At 35.6% G+C, this 21,422-nt stretch overlaps 1 protein-coding gene across 1 annotated transcript; it reads right to left on the bottom strand.

The window, feature by feature from the left end:
* Positions 1-19,956: 19,956 nt before the first annotated feature.
* On the bottom strand, positions 19,957-20,851 carry LOC111907641 (chaperone protein dnaJ 20, chloroplastic). The gene has a single exon (XM_023903437.3). The coding sequence runs from the start codon at positions 20,735-20,737 to the stop codon at positions 20,078-20,080; it is 660 nt and encodes a 219-aa protein (XP_023759205.1). The 5' UTR covers positions 20,738-20,851; the 3' UTR covers positions 19,957-20,077.
* Positions 20,852-21,422: the final 571 nt, after the last annotated feature.

Here is a 21,422-nt window from a genome sequence, read left to right as displayed (position 1 = left end):
TCACACCTTTGCATTCCCGCGATCATCAGAAATGCCTGAAATAAAATCAACAACTGTAAGCCCGAAGCTTAGTGAGTTTCCCCAAAATACCAACGCCATACAAATATAACCATATCATATAACAAATAAAAAACAACATGCATAATGAGCCTTCGGCCTGACTGGACCGCCTCGCAGGGCCTACAGCCTATCTGGACCGCTCCCGAGCCTTCGACTTGACTGGACCGCCTCGCAGGGCCTACAACCTATCCGAACCGCTCACTGGGTATGATGGCCTACAACACAAAGCAAGAGCGTCTCAACCCAACCCCAAATCAAACAAACATGTGCACATAAATATCATACACTAGCACATATCATATAACAGTCAAACTGATCTAACAGATCACTAATCATTGCAACATCCCAATAACTGGGATACAGACCTAACCGGTCACTAACATAGCATCATCCTATAACATGATAATCATGTGCACATAGATATCATATAACACTAGCATGTATATATATAATATAATATATATATATATATATATATATATATATATATATATATATATATATATATAGTAGTCAAACCGATCTAATAGATCACAAAGCATAGCAACAATCCGTAACCAGGATATCGACCTAACAGGTTACTAACATAGCCTCATCCTATATACCAGGATACCGACCTAACAGGTCACTAACATAACATCCTAACTACCAGGATGTAAATCAGTAGGCATATCATATAATAATCTGAATACAATCCATAAAGGGCCGATATTGGTGCCTTAGACCATGTTGATGTAGTGAGGATAGCTCACCTGACACTGTTGAAGTCCCGCAGATAAAACTCCAGCTGCTGGTTGACAGCTTCCTGAACTGTCAACATCAAACAATACCCAATTAATAATTGGTTCCAAACCCAAGGTCCAACTCACACTTCAAAAGCCCAAAAGCCAAGTAATGGGCCAAAGCCCAGCATACGGCCCAATTTTCCAAATTGGGCCAAGACCTCTACATGGTCTTTCCTTAAGGCCCATCCACTTATTCTGATCCAAACTCTTGGTATTCCCATGGCCCAATATCACATAGTCATACATGCCCAAACTAGGGTCCATTTATGGCCCAATTTTCCAAATTGGGGCTAACCCCTCATACGGGCCTTAACCTAAAGCCCATCAACGTATTATAGTCCATATGATCATTCTTGGATGGTCCATTAATAATCCAATTACCAAATCCCAATAGAAAGGCCCAAAACAAAGCCCGATTTAAATTAGGGTTTCACACAAAGTGACAATTAAGGTTAAGTGTTTCTCACTTAACCCATTATGGACTTAATCTATTAAGTACCTCACTTTACTAAATAAGTCATATGGTTTGATTGGGATTAATACACAATTCCATTGCAATGACCTAAATGTGGGTCCCGATAAGTCCAAACCCATAATCCCAAAATTAGGGTTTTCACATGAAATGATGATTAGGGTTAAGTGTTTCTTACTTAACCCGTTAAGGACTTAATCCATTAACTCCATTATTGCCTTAAGTTAGTTTGCCAATAATTATTATTTAATATTTCAAGTTTATTAAATAACTAACGATCAATTTCCACAAGTTATGGTTTTATGCCCTTAGGGTTTTCCAAACCCAATACTAGTTCATTAGTCCATTGATTGGGCTTTTAGGTCACATTGGGCCTTATTCGCCCATTAGGGTTCCACTGGGCCCACTAGGGTTTCATTGGTCCTACATTGTCCAAACATCCCCCAAACGAGGTCCAAACGCAATCAAAGCACACCGCCACCCGACACGGCGGCCAGTGGCGGTAGGAGGCGGCAACCACCACCATACAGTGGTGGTTTCGAGCTTTCTTTTATTATTCAATTTTATAATTACATTGTACAATCTTTAATCCCAAATTAAACACACACTTAAGAGAATAAACACACACCCACAGCCACCTTGCGGTGGCCGGCAGTGGTAGATGGTGGCACAACATATGGTGGTAGCCACCATGGTGGGCTGCCATTGTGGCTCTCTTCAACGTCCGACCAACCAAAAACGATGCAATAATGATTCATAATGTTCGGAACAGAAACACCACTACCCACCAGGCGGCGCACGGCAGTGGCAGTGGGTTAAACTTGCAAACAACAGCAACGATAGCAGCCGACAACGCTACAACTGAAGCCGGAGAACAGACGTGGTCCAATGTGAGCAACCCAGCCTCCCCGACGGAATCAACGGCGGCTAACGGAGATCTTCATCTTCGTCGGCAGCCTCGTCATCTATAGCAACGTCAGCAGCGATCGAGCGGTGGCGCGTGGCAGTTCGGAGAATCGTCAGCCGCAGAAGCTGCCTGAAATGGCGACTGTGCAACGACGCCAGAAAGAATGGAGAAGAAGGAAGGTGGCGCGAGACCCACCGAGGACAGCAACAACAATCACGCTTCATGGTATTCCGGCGACCCACCTGAAGATCTTGTTGTTCGCTACATCATTCCGGCAGTATGGTTATGGATGGCGGTACTCGAACTCGACTAAGCGGTGGCCGGAGGTGGTCATTTGAAAGAGAGGCGGTTGAACCAATTATTAGGGTTAGGGTTAGTGACCGGTGCATGGTGACGGGTTAAATAACCAGCCATATCAAACCTTTCCTTAATGTACACCTTTAGCCCCTCCTTCCCATCTTCTCTTCATTATAAGGCTATAACTTACAAATCAGCCCCCATCATCCAAGATTCATTGCAATTTAGGTATAATATTTACTAATTTCACCCCTGCTTCTATAATTATTCTCAAATTCGATCCCTAATTTACCAAACATCCCCTTGGCCCCAAAACCTCTTCAAATGAAGTCCCATGAATTACCATTTAGTCCTTGCCTTCATAATACTTACAAAATAAATCTGAAACTTACATTTTAACCCCCAACTTATATAATCGTGACTTTTAACTCCTCGAAACCAACTCCTTGCTCGATTATTATTGATTTTAGGGATTCTATTCATTTATTTATTTATTTAATAAATGGGGTGTTACATCGACGACAGCGGCTTTAAGATCTACGATTGCTAGTCGGGTTTTGGAGTCATACGCAATAATAGTTTTATACTTATCTAAGTGGGAGACTGTTGGATTAGATGTCTAAGCCCATAACTATTATTTGTATTTATTCAACCCGACTTGGCATGGTCCATTTGGGTTGCACTTCACTGGAACAATTTGATAGAAAAAATGAGAAAAAAAGGATACTAGTGATTTATATTAATATATTATAAGTTCTAATATATTAATATGAAATCATATTATTTAATTGGTACTGATCAATAATTAATTTAGAATTAATCTAGTGATCAAAAAGGAACTAATTAAATATGGACTCTTATATATATGTGGTGGACCAAATTCATTTAGGTTGGGCTAAGCTTTCATGGATAGTCCATGAAGTGTTTAACCCATGGATCCTATGGAAAATGAAAGGTCATGGGTATTAGGGTTTACATGAATGTAACCCTAATCCTCCACACTATATAAAGAGGTCCTTGGTTCAAGATATTGGCACTAGTGCATAGAAATGAGGGCAATGCCGATTTCATAAGTGGAACCTAAGTATCCTTATTCTCTAGTTATTCAAAGTTGGTTTTGGTGATTTGTGATTCCACTTGAGGCTTCCACACTATTGGGGCTAAGCTCTTAAAGTTCAAGACTTCAAGCTTCATTAAAAGGTATGTATTTTATCTTGCTTATATTACCCAAGTATCAAAGATTGTGTGCTAGTTAGGGTAATGCCTTGGAAAGTTCAAGTTTGCATGTATAATAGAGAAAACATAGATCCAAGGTATTTAGGGTTTCATGTACACCATAGGAGTGTTAGAATGCTCAAAACCCTTCACTCTCAATGTGGATGACTTCCTTTTGACAGATCTTGTTGTGAAAGTTGAGAAATCCACCATTATGGGTACAAGAAAATTGGAAAACAAGGTAAAGAGTCCTAATCTTAATAATAGGAAATTCACTTTGGAGGTGGATCAGGAAGTGTTTGATATGCTTAATCCTTTCAAGGTTAAGCAGAAAGTGGTTATGATGGTTCAATCTGTAAGTTTTATGTTCTTCCTTCTTTTGCATTTCAATAATTACCATAAATTTTGGGTTTCAGGCCACCGCTTTTATGTTGAAGGGATGTGAAGTACCCAAAAAGGAAATTGAGGCCACCAGTAAACAATTTAAGTTGTATATGAAGCGGAAGGATAAGGAACTTACAGCAAAGGTGAAAAAACTGACTGTCAAGAGAGAAGAAGTGGAGAGAATGATGGAGGAAATGTATGACTTGAAGAATTAGCTAGATGATCTTGAGAACAAATCTAAAACATTTACAATTGTCTCGGTTTTGGGAGCTAGGTTGAAAATGGTGGAGGATGTTAAGAAGAATCAGGTTGATTGTTGAGATAAGACTAAGTGGGAGCAGGCTATGAAGAAGTTTAAGGATGAGGAGCATGAAGATGAGAAGGTTGGAGAGGGGAATGTCGAGGACCAGGATGTTGAGGGTCTGAAGAAAGGTGGGGGTATGGGCTCTCGATGTGTTTCAATTTGTTGTTTGTTAGGTTTCTTTGAACAGTTAGGTTTGGTTTATGTTTTAATCAATCTATGGTCTGCAATAGCCGTGCTAGGTTATGCATGCTTTAAGGAGACATAATACTATTTTCTCTTTTGAATGATGATAAACAGTTTAAATTAATTTTGTTTGCTTATAAATATTTTCTTAGGATTTTAGCAAAACATTTTTCAAGTAATGAATTGAATTATTTTCTTTTGAAAATAGGTTTCAGTTAAGAATATTTTTAAAACATTTGTTCTTTTGAATAAAAGATTAAATATTCAAGATAGGTCCTCGAAATGAAAGATCCCGAGATAAAGATATGAGGCAAAAGGATTTGTGTTTAAAACAAATTTTCAACTTCGTACCTTATTCTTAAAGACATATTTGATAAAATGTACTTTGATAAATAAAAATTTAATAAATAACTTTGATGCAACATGAAAATTTTGAGTGTACGGTTGAAAATATGGCACATTATAACGAGGAAGGATTATGATTATGAGTAGGAAACAATATTAGAACTCAAAAGTGTTATCATGATTGTGTACCTTATGCATAATATCGTTGGATGAAATCTCAGGATGGTATCTTGAGCCAAAGTGATTTCGTTTGTTATCTTGAAATTAAGTATTGGGATAGTATCTTTGATACTTTGTTTAAGATCTTAGGATTCCCCTGTTGTTTTAAATATTTGGTTTTGATCTTAGATCCAAATATCTCTCACTTAGTGAACATAGCGATGTTCTCACCCATTGATAACATAAAAATGTTGCAAATCTTTGGATAACCTTGTCTAAGGATTGTTCCCTTGGGATTTATACATCATTGGGATATTCTTTTGGCTTAAGTTTAACATGTTAATGTTAAATGTGTGGGTATAAGTTCCCGGATTTATGAAACGCCCATGTCATTCCATTAAAATTTAGCTTAAGTTCTAGAAAATAGTTTGTAATATGGAGGTTTCCGGTTACTAAAGCGTAAGTTGACCCACATCCTTTGACTATCACTAGAAATCATGCATCCAAGTGAAGTGTTTAAACCTAATATCATAAAAGATGTAAGTCTTTAATCATTAGAAGGTATCTTGGATACCTTGGATCGTAGGATGGGTGATCATCCCCTAAAATCTTGGTCGGGTTCTTTGATATCTTCAAAACAAAGATCTTGGGTAAAGGGTGAGTGTTAGCTTAGCTAACACCCCTCCGATGCTTAAGTCATTATCAAGAATAAGAACATATAATTGATAATTGAAATTGGAAAGGAAAATGTACCTGAGTATCATAGACCAAGATCTTGGATTCAGACGAAATAGGTTTTAAGATGTATATCGTTCCAAAATCTAGGTAATACTTGACCTTCTAGGATGGAGAGCCAGTATGTTCCCTTTCCAGCCTTTGAATCTATAAGGTAAGGACCTTCCCACTTTGGAGCAAGTTTCCCTACACTATGTTTAGTTGTATTTTGAAATACTTTTCTAAGGACAAGATCTCCAACATGGAATCTTCTGATTATGATATTCTTTCGGAAAGATTTGGAGATTCTTTGTTGGTACATCGCTGTCACACCCCCGAACCAGACGGCGGAAACGTCCGGGGGCTTGTGCGCGACTTCATCTTGAAATATCATTACAGTGAGAATATAAATGAAACACAATATCATCATCACCATGCAAAATATAATACAACTGCCATTGTTTACATCAAGTACAATCTTTTAAATTACATGACCAAAACATTCAATGTATGATGTTTAACAGTACACAAAACAAAATCCCATATTCTTGTTGATTCTTCTGCTTAACGAGTCCTTGAGAATACAAGTTATTTTGAAAACGTCAACATATATAATGTTGGTGAGTTCATAATCATGTTTGATTGAAAACTTTTGTAGGGTTCGTAAAACACCCGAAAATCAGATATTTTCTGTAAAATGGTTTGAAAATAATGTGTGAAAATCAAGTATTAATGCATGTGTGTTTGCTGCTTTTGGAATGTATAAATAAACAAAAATGTAATCCAGATAAAAACCCATGTATTTTTCTGTTGTAAGTAGAAGGTAATGTATAAATGTATTTATCCCAGAAAATCCGATATTTTCTGCATATAAAAGTATCGTAATCATAAAATCCCAAGACCGAGTATCGATGTATGTATGTTTTTAGTATCGTCTAGATTTGTATAAATATACCGAAATCTTTGATGAAGTTAGTCTCTAAGTGAGCCATTACAACCATGCTTAATATATAATGACTAATTCGCCTGTCTTGGCGTTTTTAGTCGCCAATTTTGATGTAGGTAAGGTTTGTCGCCCTAGACATGCCTAGTCTAGCTGTAGCGAATATCTAAGACGTGGGGGGTCACCCCGTGTAGATCTATACACAAACCCCCGCTCTCCCTCTAGGAAACTATGGTTATAAGTACAGGCTACGATTGTACACTCAAATGTGCCAACCGACAAGTCTCACTAGATTCTCAACCTTTCACGTTTGTTATGTTTAATGTTTACGTGTATGTTGTATGTTTTCATATCCAAAAGGTACATATATAAGTATACAAAGTTCAATAATTATGTAAAGGTATAGTTACGATCTACTAAACATGTGAATTTTAGTCCAAGCCCAATTAACATGTAAATGGACCACAAAGGTCCAATAACACGTAAGAGGGTAATTTAGGCCTAATAGACATGTAAATGGACCACCAAGGCCCAACAAACATATGACCCATAACTCAAGCCCAAATTAAAATGTAAATGGGCCGCAAGGCCCAATAAACATGTATGGAAAATATTAGGTTCAATATACACTTGAATGAGTCCTTAAGGCCCATTGGCCATGTAACTTGAATATTACGCCCAATAAAAAATTGTTATCGATATATTTCGTCCATTCGTTATTATTTCGTTGTTTGTTTTAGCTTGAGGTTTACCAAATTGATATAAAAAGTCATCTTTTGTAAAAACGACGTTATTGGCCAATAAGCCTCAAATTTTCAATTAAGGCCCAAATTTTTGTAAAAATAACACTTTAGTCCATAATTTATAAAAATTTGCAATTTCGTCCCAAATGTTTAGAAATTTACGGATTTAGTCCAAAAATTCATATTTTGACATTTTTAGCCCAATTTTGCAGAAAATAATATTTTCAGCCCCTTATTTGCATAAAATGACACTTTCAGCCCAATTTTTATAAAAGTTACATTTTTGGCCCAATTTAGAAATAAATGTTATTTTCACCCCTAAATTTGGTTTATTTACATTTATGACTCAAACTTTGATCAAATGACATTTTTAACCCCAAACTTCTTATTTTTAGCAAATTTGGGCCCAAAACCGTGAGGCCCAAATATTAAGCCCAATAGGCTAAAATTTACACTTTTGGCCCTTTGAAAAGTAGGGTTATCATGAATACTCATTTTTATATAAGTATGACCTGTTTGATCCTTATAAAACCGTAAACGTCACTTTTTGCCTTTGTCTTTTGTTTTCTTGACAATTATGACTCTTAACAAGATTTTTGCTTTAAATTTTTATATCTTAAACATATACCCACTTTTAACTTGATAATATGTTGTATAAGGTGTCTTAGTTCATGGATTTTTACTCAATGCTGCTTAAGATGTCGAGATGTGTTAAGATCCAACACATTTTCACATAATAAACTAAGAAATCACAAAAGACATGCATAAAACACATGGGTCTACACATTTTACTTGTATTCTCCCCCAAAAATCATATGAAAACCGAAAACAAGGGGGTATAAACTCACTTTTGCTTTGATGTTTCGGTTTTGAAGAAGAAATGAAAAGATTTTTGGTCCTAGCAAGCTTTCTTGAGTGGATCTCGAACTTAGGAGGTTTCTAGAGGTATGATCACAAAAATTTGTTTAGAAGGAGTGATCTAACATGAGAATGAAGTTATATAACTTGGATATGTAAGGACTTACCAATGAAATGATGATTTTTGGTGGTGAAGACCGTCTTGGAGATGCTCAAAATCTTGAAAATTTGAGAGGAAAGGAAGGAGGATGTTCTTGGGTGTTATTAGAGAGTGTTTGATTTTTGTGTGGGTGGGTGGTTTGCCTCTCGGCCAAGGGTAATAAAGAGAGAGGAGAGAGGATGTTTTCTAGATATTTGGTGAGTATTAGTCTCCTAGGAACATGGTGGGTTTGTGCATGGATACCCCCATCCACTAATGAGGTGGCAAGTGCACAATTTATCTTGTTTTCCCTTTTTTTTGTTAAATGATGTTGGGCCGAGATTTTGGGCCAACAAAATAGGAATGGGATAGTTTGAGCCCATTAAACTTTAGTTAGGATTTTTGGCGCCGTAATCATAAATTTTTTGGCCCATTGGGCCCGTGGAAGTACTTACGGCCCAACATAAGATAAGGGATGGGTTTTTGGTTCATTAAGGTAATTGATTTATTTATGGCCCGATAAGGCCCATTATAGTTATAATGAATCATTCTAGGCCTAAATGGTCCAGAAAGTTATAGATTTATGAATTGGGTCCATTTAGAATCCAAATAGGGTTTCTAAGCCCAATATAGTTGAATTGAATGCTTATTGGTTCATTAGGCCCAATAAGGAAATCCTAGTCCATAATGAACTTGAACCTGGATCTTTAGGGTTTTCAGCCCTTAGTTGAATACATGAGATGTATTTGAATGAGCGTAGAGTATGATATTCTCTTAGAGTACACTTTATTACACTAGGTGAATGATTACATGAGAGTAGAATTTCCTAGCAAAAATGCTAGTTGTGACAGTCGCTATCCAGATCTTGGCTAGATCCCTAAGTTCGTCCACCATATCAAGATCTTCAACTATGATCTTTTCGTTTTCTTCTTGGCCGTGAAATCTTGTCTTGGTTATAAGGATCATGATTTCCGAGGGGGGGGGGGGGGGATCACAACCTCAGTTCCAAATACCAAAGAGTATGGTGTTTGGCCTGTTGCATTCTTGGTTGTGGTCATATCTGCCCAAAGAACCAAAGGTAGTTTTTCAATCCATCTTCCTCTTCTTTTTGTGAGTCTTTTCTTTAGGTTATTGATTATGATTTTGTTACATGACTCAACTTGTGCATTAGCGTGAGGATGAACAGGTGTAAAAGTAACCATTTTGATTCCTAACTTGTACATAAAATTTGGGTTCTACCTATAAACTAAGATTTGTTATCACATATAATTTCATAATGGATGCCATACCTGGTTAATATGATGTGTTTGATGAAGGATATCACCTCTTTTTCTATAGCTTGGACAAAGGCTTCAACTTCTATCCATTTAGAGAAGTAATCGGTCATTACAAGCATGAATACTTTGCCACCTGGTGTTACAGGGAGTTTTCCAGAGATATCCATGCGCCATTTCATGAATGGTTATATGGATACTATTGGATGTAGAGATTCAGCTGGCTTGTGCAAGATATTGCTATGTCTTGGCATGTGTCACATATTTGAGCATACTACATAGCATCTTTCTTTATTATTGTTCAATAGTATCATGTCCTTAATATCTTGGGGAAGAGTGTCATGCCCCCAATATGGTTGACACATTCTCCATCATAAATTTATTTGAGGATGATATGGGCTTCATTATCTTCAAGTCACCTAAGATATGGACCTGCTACAGATTTTCTAAATAAAACATTTTCAATTATATTGAACCTGGAAGCTTTGGTTCTAATGGTTCTTGGGCATTTCTCATTTTCAGGAATAAATCTATCTTTGAGAAATCAAAAGATGGGTTGGATTCAAGATTGACTAAGATCTTGGGAACCAAGATCTTGGATAGGTGCCACTTCTTCTTGGATGTCTTATGTCACTGGTTTAAGGACATGAGATATAGGGATTTTGGCTTTTAGATGGATCTTGAATGTTGAACCAAGATTGGTGAGGGTATCTAATTTAGTGTTATCTTCTCTAGGTACTTGTCTGATGTCGAAATCTTAGAACTTGAGTGCCAATTTTTTTTCTATCTTCAAGTATGAAGTTAGTTTTTCATTTTTCATTACATACTCTCCATTAAATTAGTTAGTAACTAGCAATGATTTTGTATGTCCCAAAAGTTTTTTTATTCCAATATCTTGAGCGATTTTTAAACCCAATATTAGTGCTTTATATTTTGCCTCATTTTTGGTTGTTTGAAAATCATAACTTACTGCATGGGGTATGATGTCCTCTTGTGGCGATTTTAGTACGACTCCAAGACTTGATCCCTTATAATGAGAAGCTCCATCTGTGAATAGGGTCCACTTCTTCGTTTCTTTTGTATCTTGAAGCCACTGAACTTCTTTTTCGGCTTCAGGTTGAAGATTCAATACATTGTTGATTGTCAACTCTTCATCAAAATTCACATTCATCTTGATGAGCCAGTCCACATATCGTTGCATTATCTGAACGTGGCTACTAACAGACTCTCCCTCCTTCATCTTGCTAGCAATGAGGGACTTTACTACCTCATACTTTTTTTTGACGAGCTTGATTATGGTATTTCTCCATAAGGTACTTGTTCATCTCGTACAACCGGTAATCCTCATAGTTTATCTACAATCCTGGAGTCATTGTGGTCACCATGATACAAACAAGTTTTGTCGCATCATTATAGTGTTTCTTGTAGGAGACCATTTCTTCAGGAGTGGCTTTTTCTTCGTCGATCTCATCCAATGGTCTCTCAAGGACATACTCCTTGTCCTCGAACCGAAGGGCCATTTTTATGTTGCACATCCTATCGTTATAGTTGGTGTCATCCAATTGCACCTTTGAACATATGTTCAACAAGGAGAAGTTGTCGTTGGAGGAGGAGGGGTAACCAGAAGCATCATTTGGAGTAGACATCTATAAAAGAAAGACATTTTTTGGTTAGATAAGAATAATCCTCAATATAACACCCAAAATGAAATATCAAGGCTAGGATCCAACTAAATAATTCACAACTTAGAAAAGGGATGCCGTAATCTAATTGTAAATTATATAAAGTTAGGTAAATGATGATTTACTAATTTCACCACTAGAAAACGAAATTTTAACGAATTAGGTTTTTAATGAAATTCCTATATCTTTTGAGATTCATTGAAACTCTTCAATGGCATGTTTAATCTCGATTATGCTCTTCCGTTTGTGACTGCGATACCGAGGATCACAAACAAGATGTGAATAACCATGCAAATTAGTTTGGTACTCTCGATGTCATTTATCATCTCCTTTTAGTGTGTCGGTTAACCACACACGCTCCATTAATCAATGATAATTTTTGAGACATCCATTGCCACTCTTTATTAGTCCCTATTAGTGTCTCGGTTAAACCACAAATGCTCTACTAACGACTTATAAAATGCAATGTGCAATTTCATGGGTTAGCATACAAATTCACATTTTCCTAAAGTAACTAAGATTGGAAATTTTAATTAAAATATCTAGTTACTTTTTAATTCATTATACTTATTAATGAGAATTAATTGTCCTATCAAACTCGTTCAACTAACGACCTTCCACCAATCAAGGAAGCGGTGGGTGAGAGTGGACACCCATTTAACCGTCATTTTATAGGCAGTTTCCTTGTACCCCCTTATAGATCGGCTTTGTGAATGAGGCATACTAACGGTTTGTTGGATTATGTGTCTAAGCCCATAAGTATAATTAGCATGTACTTGGCCCGAGAGTAGCATGGTCCACTTGGGTTGCATTCACCAAAACAATCTGATAGGATACATATTTGAGAAAGAGGTTGTTTATAATTTACTAATATATTATAAGTATAATATATTAATTGAGAAATTATATTATCTAATTAGTATTGATCAAGAATTAATTTAGTGATCAAAAGAGACTAATTAAATCAATGGGGACTGATTATGTAAATTAATGATACATATGGTTTGAGCTATTGATCCATGATGGGTTAAGTTTTTGTGAGAGTCCATGAAAAGTTAGTCCATATGAGTTGTGGATCATAAGCCTAAGTGTAAGAATTAGGGTTACACATGTGTCTTGGAATTCTAACACTATATATGTAACCCCTTAGAGCCCGAAATTGGATGCACAAGTGTTATAGCAAGAATATAGCCAATTTCAGGGTGTTCCTAACCTCCCTCTCAAGTTCTCTAATTGTTGGTGGTGTTTTGTGAAGCATTTGAGGCATCAGACTTGAGGTGCTAAGCTCTTAAAGGCCAAGTAATACAAGCTACATAAAGAGGTAATCATCTAACTAGTTTTTATGATTCATATATCAATTTGTATGCTAGATAGACTTCATGCTTTGGATAAATGAAATATGCATGTATAACTAGAGAAAACTTTGATCCAAAGCATTAGGGTTGTATGTGTACCACAGGGATGTTATAGTGCTCAAAAACCATCACGGTTCAAGTGACTTCATCTTATACGTATAGTAATAATTTATAAAGTTTATCTAAAAGAAAATCTAAAGATTGTTTTTTTAAAAGTTTAATTTATAAAGTTTAGTGTTAAATTCAAAACCAAAATTGTAATCCCAAATTAATTATATTTTTTTTTGTAAAACTATTTTTATAATCATTAAGAGTTCCCAAATAAATAACTTGCAACAAAATAATTAAAATAACAATAGATAAAAAAAAAAGTTATATTGTTCATTTTTAAAAATAAGAACAATGTTTGATGATTTAAATAATTATAATGATAGAAATTAAAATGTTACGAACTTTTTTTAAAATATTAATTAATCTTAACAACAACTATAAATGACATTAAACCATATATTATATTTAATTTTATTAATGAACAATTCTGGATAGAAGTCATTGAGACGTTTGAGATTATATAGTTTTAATAAATGTCTATCTTATCGTATGATTCAAAATAATCATGGATTTATATAAACTTCATATAAGAATTATTATATCATGATAAACAATTTTATTTTATATTTAAAAAACATATATTTGTATATATTTCAAATATATAATCGTATTACGTGCAAAATGTGAGTATTTTGCCTAATTGTAACTATATAACTAGTAATTTACCTTTTATTATCATTGGTTTACATAAAATTAAATTTATATCATAATGTTAGATACATTTGTATTTGATATAATGAAACTTTATAATACGTTTCTGTAACATCCCATTTAAAATATAATAACTAAATAATAAACTCGGAACCTCGAGCAACAATTATTATTATTATTATTATATGTTATTATAGTCCAAAATCATATAATAATTAGTGGAGTGTTGGTTTCGGGAAGCCAAATGTCATTATTTAGAGTCTCGGGGGTTAAAGGGTAATTTCAGGAGTTATTTGAAAATGATTTCAGAAGTTAGGGTGTGTTTGGTAAATATTGTACCTGAATTGTAATGAATTATCAAATATGGGGATTAATTGGTAAATATTGTATCAAAGTTGAAAGGATTTTGAAAATGGAGGGTTATTAGGTAAATTTCGGACTTGATCTGAAAGGAAATTTAGAAGGTAGTGTATAAAACATAAATATTGAACTTTGTTTGAAGAGATTGGGAATAGGAGGGACCAGTTCTGCCATTTTCGTTATAAGTTGCATGGAGCAGGTATATAAGCCTTATACCGCCAGTTAACCCTAACCCTACTTCACTATTCCCAACCGTCACCCTCTTCTTCATGCCTTTGCAGCCGTCAATCCATCTCCACGCCATAGCGTGAACCTTCGATGCTCCGGTCACCGGCGAACTCGAGGACGCAAACCACGACAGACCGTTGTCGCCGCCGCCGACGAAGATGAGTTCTCAACTCCAACTGTCGTCGCGTCGCCTGTGTGGAGTATGGAGTCACAACAAAGTATGTGGCTGTCGTTGTTGTTGTTCCGATCGACTCCTTTCTCTTCCTTTTTACTACTGGCACGCCACAGTCACTACACTCTTCGTCGGAGAAGACGAGAGTTAGAACTGATAGGGTGGTCGTGGGAGGGGCGGTTGAACCGGCTGCTGTTGGATTTCGATGTAGCTATCGCCTCCATGTGATTGTTTCGCCACAAGCTGCTGCCAATCGTCATGACTGTCGCCGACTGCCAGCACTGCTGCTGCCGTTTGCAAGCTCAGTCTACTGCCACCGCCGTGCGCCGCTAGGTGGGTAGTGGTGCCACTGTTTCGGGCGTGTGTGTATCCGTGGGTGTGTTTCAGTTTAGGTTACGTGGGTATGTGTTTGTTTGGCCGGAATTCGGAGAATGCCACCACCACCACCGCGAGGTGGTGGTTGCCGCCATATACCACCACCGGCCACCACAAGGTGGTTGTGTGTGTGTAATTTTATTATCGTGTGTGTAGCTTAATGTGTGGGTGTTATTGAAAAATTCATTGTAAAAATGTAATATAGTAGGAATAATGAAAATAAAAGCTCAAACCACCACCGTAGGGTGGTGGATGCCGCGTACTGTCGCCACCGGCCGCCTTGTCGGGTGGCGGTATGCTTTGATTGCGTTTGGACCTCGTTTGGGGGATGTTTGGACAATGTGGGATCAATGAAACCCTAATGGGCCCAAAGAAACATTAATGGGCCCAATAAAGCCCTAATGGACCTAAAAGCCCAACAAATTGATAAATGGGCTTATTTGGGTTGGAAACCCTAATTAGGGTTTGGAAAACCCTAATGCCAATAAAACCGTGATTTTGAGAATTAATCGGGACACACACACGGGAATTATTTAATAAACTTGAAATATTAAATAATAATCATTGCAACTAACTTAAGGCAATAATGGACTTAATGGAATAAGTCCTTAATGCATTAAGTGAGAAACACTTAACCATAATTGCCACTGTATGTGAAACCCTAATTTCACTCGGGCTTTGTGTTGGGCCTTTCTATTGGGCTCTGTTGATTGAACTATTAATGGGCTTTCAAAGAATAAGTAAATGGACTAAATAATTGTATGGGTTTTAGGATAAGCCTCATGTGAGAGACTTGGGCCCAATTTGGAAAATTGGGCCATAGATGGGCCATAACTGGGCCTTTATGGTTATGTGATATTGGGCCATAGGAATACAAATAGTTTAGACTGGAATAATTGGATGGGCCTTAAGGAAAGACGATGCAGAGGTCTGGGCCTAATTTGGAAAATTGGGCCATATATTGGGCTTTAGCCCATTACTTGACTTACCTTTGGAGTGTGAGTTGGACTTTGGGCTTGGAAGCCAGGTGAGTTCTCCTCACTATATCAACAGGGTCTATGGTACCAAGGCCGACCCTTTATGATCGGATCCTGGTTTTAGGATGTTGTTATGCTATGTAATCTGTTAGATACGTATGATTATATGTATATATGTTAGTGATCTGGTTAGGTCGGTATCCTGGTTATAAGATGTTTCTATGCTATGTGATCTGTTAGATCCGTATGATTATTTGTACGTATGTTAGTGAGCTGGTTAGGTCAGTATCCTAGGCATAGGATGATGCTATATTAGTGACTGGTTAGGTCGATATCCTGGTTATAGGATGTTGTTATGCTATTTGATATGTTAGATCGGTTGACTGTTATATATGCTAGCGTATGATATGTATGTGCACGTGTTTGTTTAATTGGGGGTTTGGGTTGAGGCGGTCCTGCTTTGCGCTGAAGGCCAACATACACAGGGCGGTCCGGATATACTACAGACCCAGGAGGGTATGATAGTCAGACCGAAGGCCCGACGAACGGTCCGGATAGGCTAAAGGCCCTACAAGGCGGTCCAGACATGCCGAAGGGTCGGAGAGCGGTCCAGATAGACTGAAGGCCTGCGAGGCAGTCCAGTGAGGCTGAAGGCTCATTATGCATGCTGTTCTGTATTTGTATTGATATGATATTTGTTTTGGTTAGTATGGGTTCGTATTTTCGGGAAAACTCACTAAGCTTCGGGCTTACAGTTGTTGATTTTATTTCAGGTATTTCTGATGATCGTGGGAAGGCGAAGGTGTGATCGTGCACCTCCTCATATTTTCATGATTGATTATAGGGATACTCTGATTAGGGCTGTTAATCGGGTCAACCCGATCGGGTTTCGGGTTAGTAGGGTCGGGTTTTTCGGGTTAATATGTGAAATGAATTAATGTTGTACAAATTTAATCATTAACTTACATGTACATGTACTTACGATGTAAAATGTTAAGAAAATAAAATTAATGTCATATTCTCATACACACCACACGTACAATACAGATAGCAATTAGGCAGTATAATAACTTGTATTTCATGCAATGAATTTATACATTGCAATAATGGCCGATAAACATAGAAATAGTTTTCATTAGTTAAAAATAACAAATGTTCTAAAATAATGCAATCTACCTACATAATTTGGTAATTTTAGTTTTCTCATCACACAATGTTAGTGTGTACGTGAGGGCTTTTATGTTCGTGACACTGAGGAAAAAGGTAGAGTATTTTGTGAATTGTGTTTTGCAAAGATGAGAATGCATGACTTCTTTATGATATGTTTGAAGGAAACGTAAATAAGACTACAATTTGAAAGGGTTATATAATACAAACCGGTAAGGGGATATATGGCTTAAACGGGTTATTCGGGTGAACCCGAACCCGAATAAGAGCTATAAAATCAACCCGAAACCCGACCCTATATATGTTTCGGGTTTTTCGGGTTAACCCGAATAACTCGAATGATATTTTTGACCCTATTAAACCCGACTCGATTTGTCTTATTCAGGTTAGGGTCGGGTCGGTCGGGTTATGCGAGTTCGAGTTTTTTTGTCACCCCTAACTCTGATGATTAAACTATTTTAAAAACAAATTGTAATAACTTAATAGTTTTAAATGTTTTAAATTGGCTTGAATTTTATGGGTATTATAGTTTCATATCATTGATTATTCTTCGTAGTTTTTATTTATTAATTTATTTTTAGAACGACAATCATTGGAACTAGTTTTTGTCAAATGATTCGAGAGTGTCGAGCGAAGTTATTTGGAATGAAGAATCTCAACTTCATATGATCATGTGTCCCCAACATATTTTATCATTGAAATCTTTCTTGTAGACATCAAAAAAACTATAATTTTTTTTTGTCTATTTTCATTTACTTTATATAACAAAAAATAAAGAAAAAAGTTGAGATGTAAGTAACCAAGAACGAAAGATAACGTTCTTGATCGTGATTATGTTAGTATTTCCTAAATATTCTGATTTTTATCAATATTTTTCTTGTGAAGCATAAGAAGAAGAAGATAAACTCATACTGACTTCTCCTGATATTGAAACTTGATTGATTGCCTCCATTTAACACAAAGATGTGGGGCAAATGATGGTACATTAAGAATGGACACTTCTTGTTGTTCCATGACAACACCAAAGAATTAAAATGTTATTTTCTTATTTAAAGAAACTGTCTTTCCTCTTATCTCAAAATGTATTTTTTTTACTAGATTGGGATTTTCAATTAATGTATTGTGTTATTTTCGCATACAGAGTAACAATATTAGAGTTATATAAAAACATATCCTTTTTATAGCAATAGTTGTCCACTAAAGATTTAACTGTTTTGATTCTATGGCAAATTTTTATTTGAATTGATTAACCCTTTTATAAATCTTGTTGCTGGAACTTTGTGACCCTTTTCTGAACCCTTCTCGAAAAATTTCTAGGTCCGCTCTACTATGTGATATCCATAATCTTCGAAACACATTGGCAAATCCTTGCAATATATTTGTGAGGGCTCACTTCGAACTGTTATCAATTGTATTTTATAGTTCAAATGAATATGAACATAACTAAAAGAATGTTTGAGATTTCATCTAAAATGATTTATTAACTTATTGACTTTTTGAAAAAACAATAATTTAAAAAAAAATTGTTTGGGTATATAATGACTTTTAAAACAATTTTTTTTAATCTAAAAAAAGTGTTAAAAAGTCATGATTTCTAACTTCTTAAGGGGGTGTTCGGGATTACTTTTTAAGGTTGAAAGTCATTTTTATAAAAAGACTTTTTGATTAGTGATTTTTTTCAAAAGAAAACTTTTTAAATGTGTTTGTATTTGCTTTTAAGGTAAAAACCAACTTTTTGAGTTAAAAGGTCTCAAAAGTTATAAGACGACGGAATTTATGACTTTTGAAAAGCCAACTTTTTTTCTACACAAGAAGTTATTTTTTCACGAGCCAAACATTTTTGGCCATTTTTTTGACTTTTTAGAAAAAGTTGAAAGTCAAAATTGTTTTAAAAGCAATCCCAAACACCCTCTAAAAAACTTATAACTTATTAAAAGGGTGTTTGAGATTTCATCTAAAAACCATTTTTAATTTATTGACTTCTTGAAAAATCAATAAGTTAAAAAAAATGTTTGGATACTTAATAATGACTTTTAAAACAACTTTTCGTTTAGAGCATGTGGTATGGGTCACCACAACGTCGTTAAGGTTGATGTGGCAGCCCATAACAACATGGTAACATCAAAAACATCACCCCCTCTTTTTTGTTGCATCTTGTTGTGTTGCTTCTTGTTGTCTCAATGACAAGAAGAAACGAGATCATCTATTGACTGTCAAATTATTTCTCTCTATCTCTCTCCTTTTAAAGAGTGTTATAACACCATGAACACCACCCATATTCTTGTTGCTTCTTGTTATAACACCACCAAAACGGACTCATGCCTAATAGTCTTAGCCTTTGAAAATGAGTTATGAAGAAGTTACAATTTGTGACTTTTGAAATGGCTTATGATTTATTAGAATAAAAAAAAACAAGTAAAAATCAATAAGTTAGCCAAACACTTTTTAATTTATTGACTTTTGTTACTAAAAAGCTAAACCAAACAATTTTATAAAATCTTATTTTCCCACATTGACAAGTCAATAAATCATTTTAAATAAAAATCATTTTTAACTTTAAAGAAATCTCCAGCACCTTTTAAATTGAAAATGACAGTTTAGAAAGTCATGTTCTTTTTTGGTTATTTTAGATCGATAAGCTACGTAAAATACTTAAAAAAAAATAATTTATTGATTGTTTTACATTTGTAAGCATAAAAAATAATTCAAACATTTTTTTAAACACTATTTTTTCTATCTTCATAAGTCAATAATAAGTCTTTTGCCTAAAATCAATTTGACGTTCAAAATTAAATCTCAAAAACCCTCTAAAAGCTAGCAATTGAACTTAAGTTTTGATTATTAAAAAAACAATAATAATAAAATCAGTGTCACAAAGTTATCTATAGTGATGTTACAAGACATTATTGGAAGAATAGACTAAAATATCTAGAATATTTATATATATTTAAAAATAAATTAAAAATATCTCATATTTCATTATCCGTCGATTATTTATCTTGTTATTTATAACAGATTTATTCAAATTATATCCAAGTCGTAATAGTTATCGTACGATTTAAATAAAATAAACATACTATGAAATGCTAAAATATATACACTTTTAAATAATTTATTTATCAATCTATTTAACAAGTTCTGAACACTTAAAAGTATATTTACATCCTAAGGTAACAAAGTTACAAAAATTAAAAAGGCCATAAGGCAAAGAAGGATTTTATTGGGCTTGATCCGCCCCGTTAGCCGACGGTTTGCTCCCTTGACTCCGGATCCGAGCTGCCCACGACATCCCCGTCGCGGAATCCACTCTGCTCGAACTCACCCTGCTCCGCCGCCTCAGCTCCGATAACTGCACCTTCCACGTCTCCTTCCACCGGCTTTTATCATCGGATCTCGATTCAAATCGGGTTCCACTCTTACCTGAAAAGGCCAGGTGTAAGCCCTTCGCCATACAACTATCATACATGGATCTAGCTTCCGGATCGGATAAGGTCTCGTAAGCTTCCTGTACCCTTATAAACCTTACAGTGTACTCCTCCATCCTTTCCGGCGGCGATACGTCCGGATGGTACTTTAGCGCCAGTTGCTTGTAAGCTTGTTTGATCTCGGAGAGTGTCCCGTTCTCCGATATACCAAGTAGATCATATAATGTCTCCTTCACCTGGGCCGGTATGCAATAGCCGTTTGCAGCGGTGGAGGCGGAGGCGGAGGCGGAGACTTTGGTTGTTATACGTGGTGTTCGAATCGAAATCTGAGATATTTTGACATGGGTATTGTTGAATTTGAAAGAAATATGAGGTGGGAGTGATGAAATCAGCGGCTTACTGGATGAAACTGAGAGCGATTGGATCCCGTAAAGAAAAGATTTGGTGTTCATACCTTTGGATTGTTTGAGTGGTGGTGCTGATTGGTGTGGGGCGGGTGTTTATAGTGGGGATAAAAGCGCAACGAAAATGGATGAATATTTAAAGTTTAAACAGGCTGCGGAAATGAGGTGAACTGAAAGGGATTACCAATAAATTTCGATTAAAAATATAACGTTTAGTTTAAAAAAGAAAAATAAATATTTACTATAATGTTTGGAGGTTGTGGTGTTATTTAAGGTTGTGAACAAATAAAATCTTCAGCGAATACTTTGTTAACATTTTGATAGGAAGTTTGTTTATATTCATTTATTTATTAAATGAACGAATATGAACAATGATATTGTTGGTTCAATTATGTTTACGAACGTTCGATTATGTTGTTTGTTTACAATCATTTATATTTGTTTATGTAAGTTTATTTTATGTTCATATATGTTCAATTAAAATACATTGTTATGTTATATGTTTGTTTATTTTCGTTCGTTTATGCTCGTTCATCTATGTTTATTTACAGAGGTGTAGCCAATATAGGGCAAGATTGGGCCTTAGCCCTGTAATATCGTAAATTTTCAAACAAGTTTTTCATTTTAAAATCAAATAATTCTCGTAACACATTACACAAAAATCTCATTGATTTAATTTACAAAATGCAACTTCATAATTTATCGATTAATAATCCAGGATCCTCAAAACACA

This window comes from Lactuca sativa, chromosome 8 (assembly GCF_002870075.4).
Source record: "Lactuca sativa cultivar Salinas chromosome 8, Lsat_Salinas_v11, whole genome shotgun sequence".
NCBI lineage: Eukaryota > Viridiplantae > Streptophyta > Magnoliopsida > Asterales > Asteraceae > Lactuca > Lactuca sativa.
The sequence above is the reverse complement of the archived record's forward strand: the minus strand, read 5'-3'. Positions and strand labels throughout refer to the sequence as shown.

What these genes read in the sequence shown, in the direction of transcription:
- LOC111907641 (XM_023903437.3), bottom strand. Translation starts at nt 20,737, where the DNA reads ATGAACACCAAATCTTTTCTTTACGGGATCCAATCGCTCTCAGTTTCA.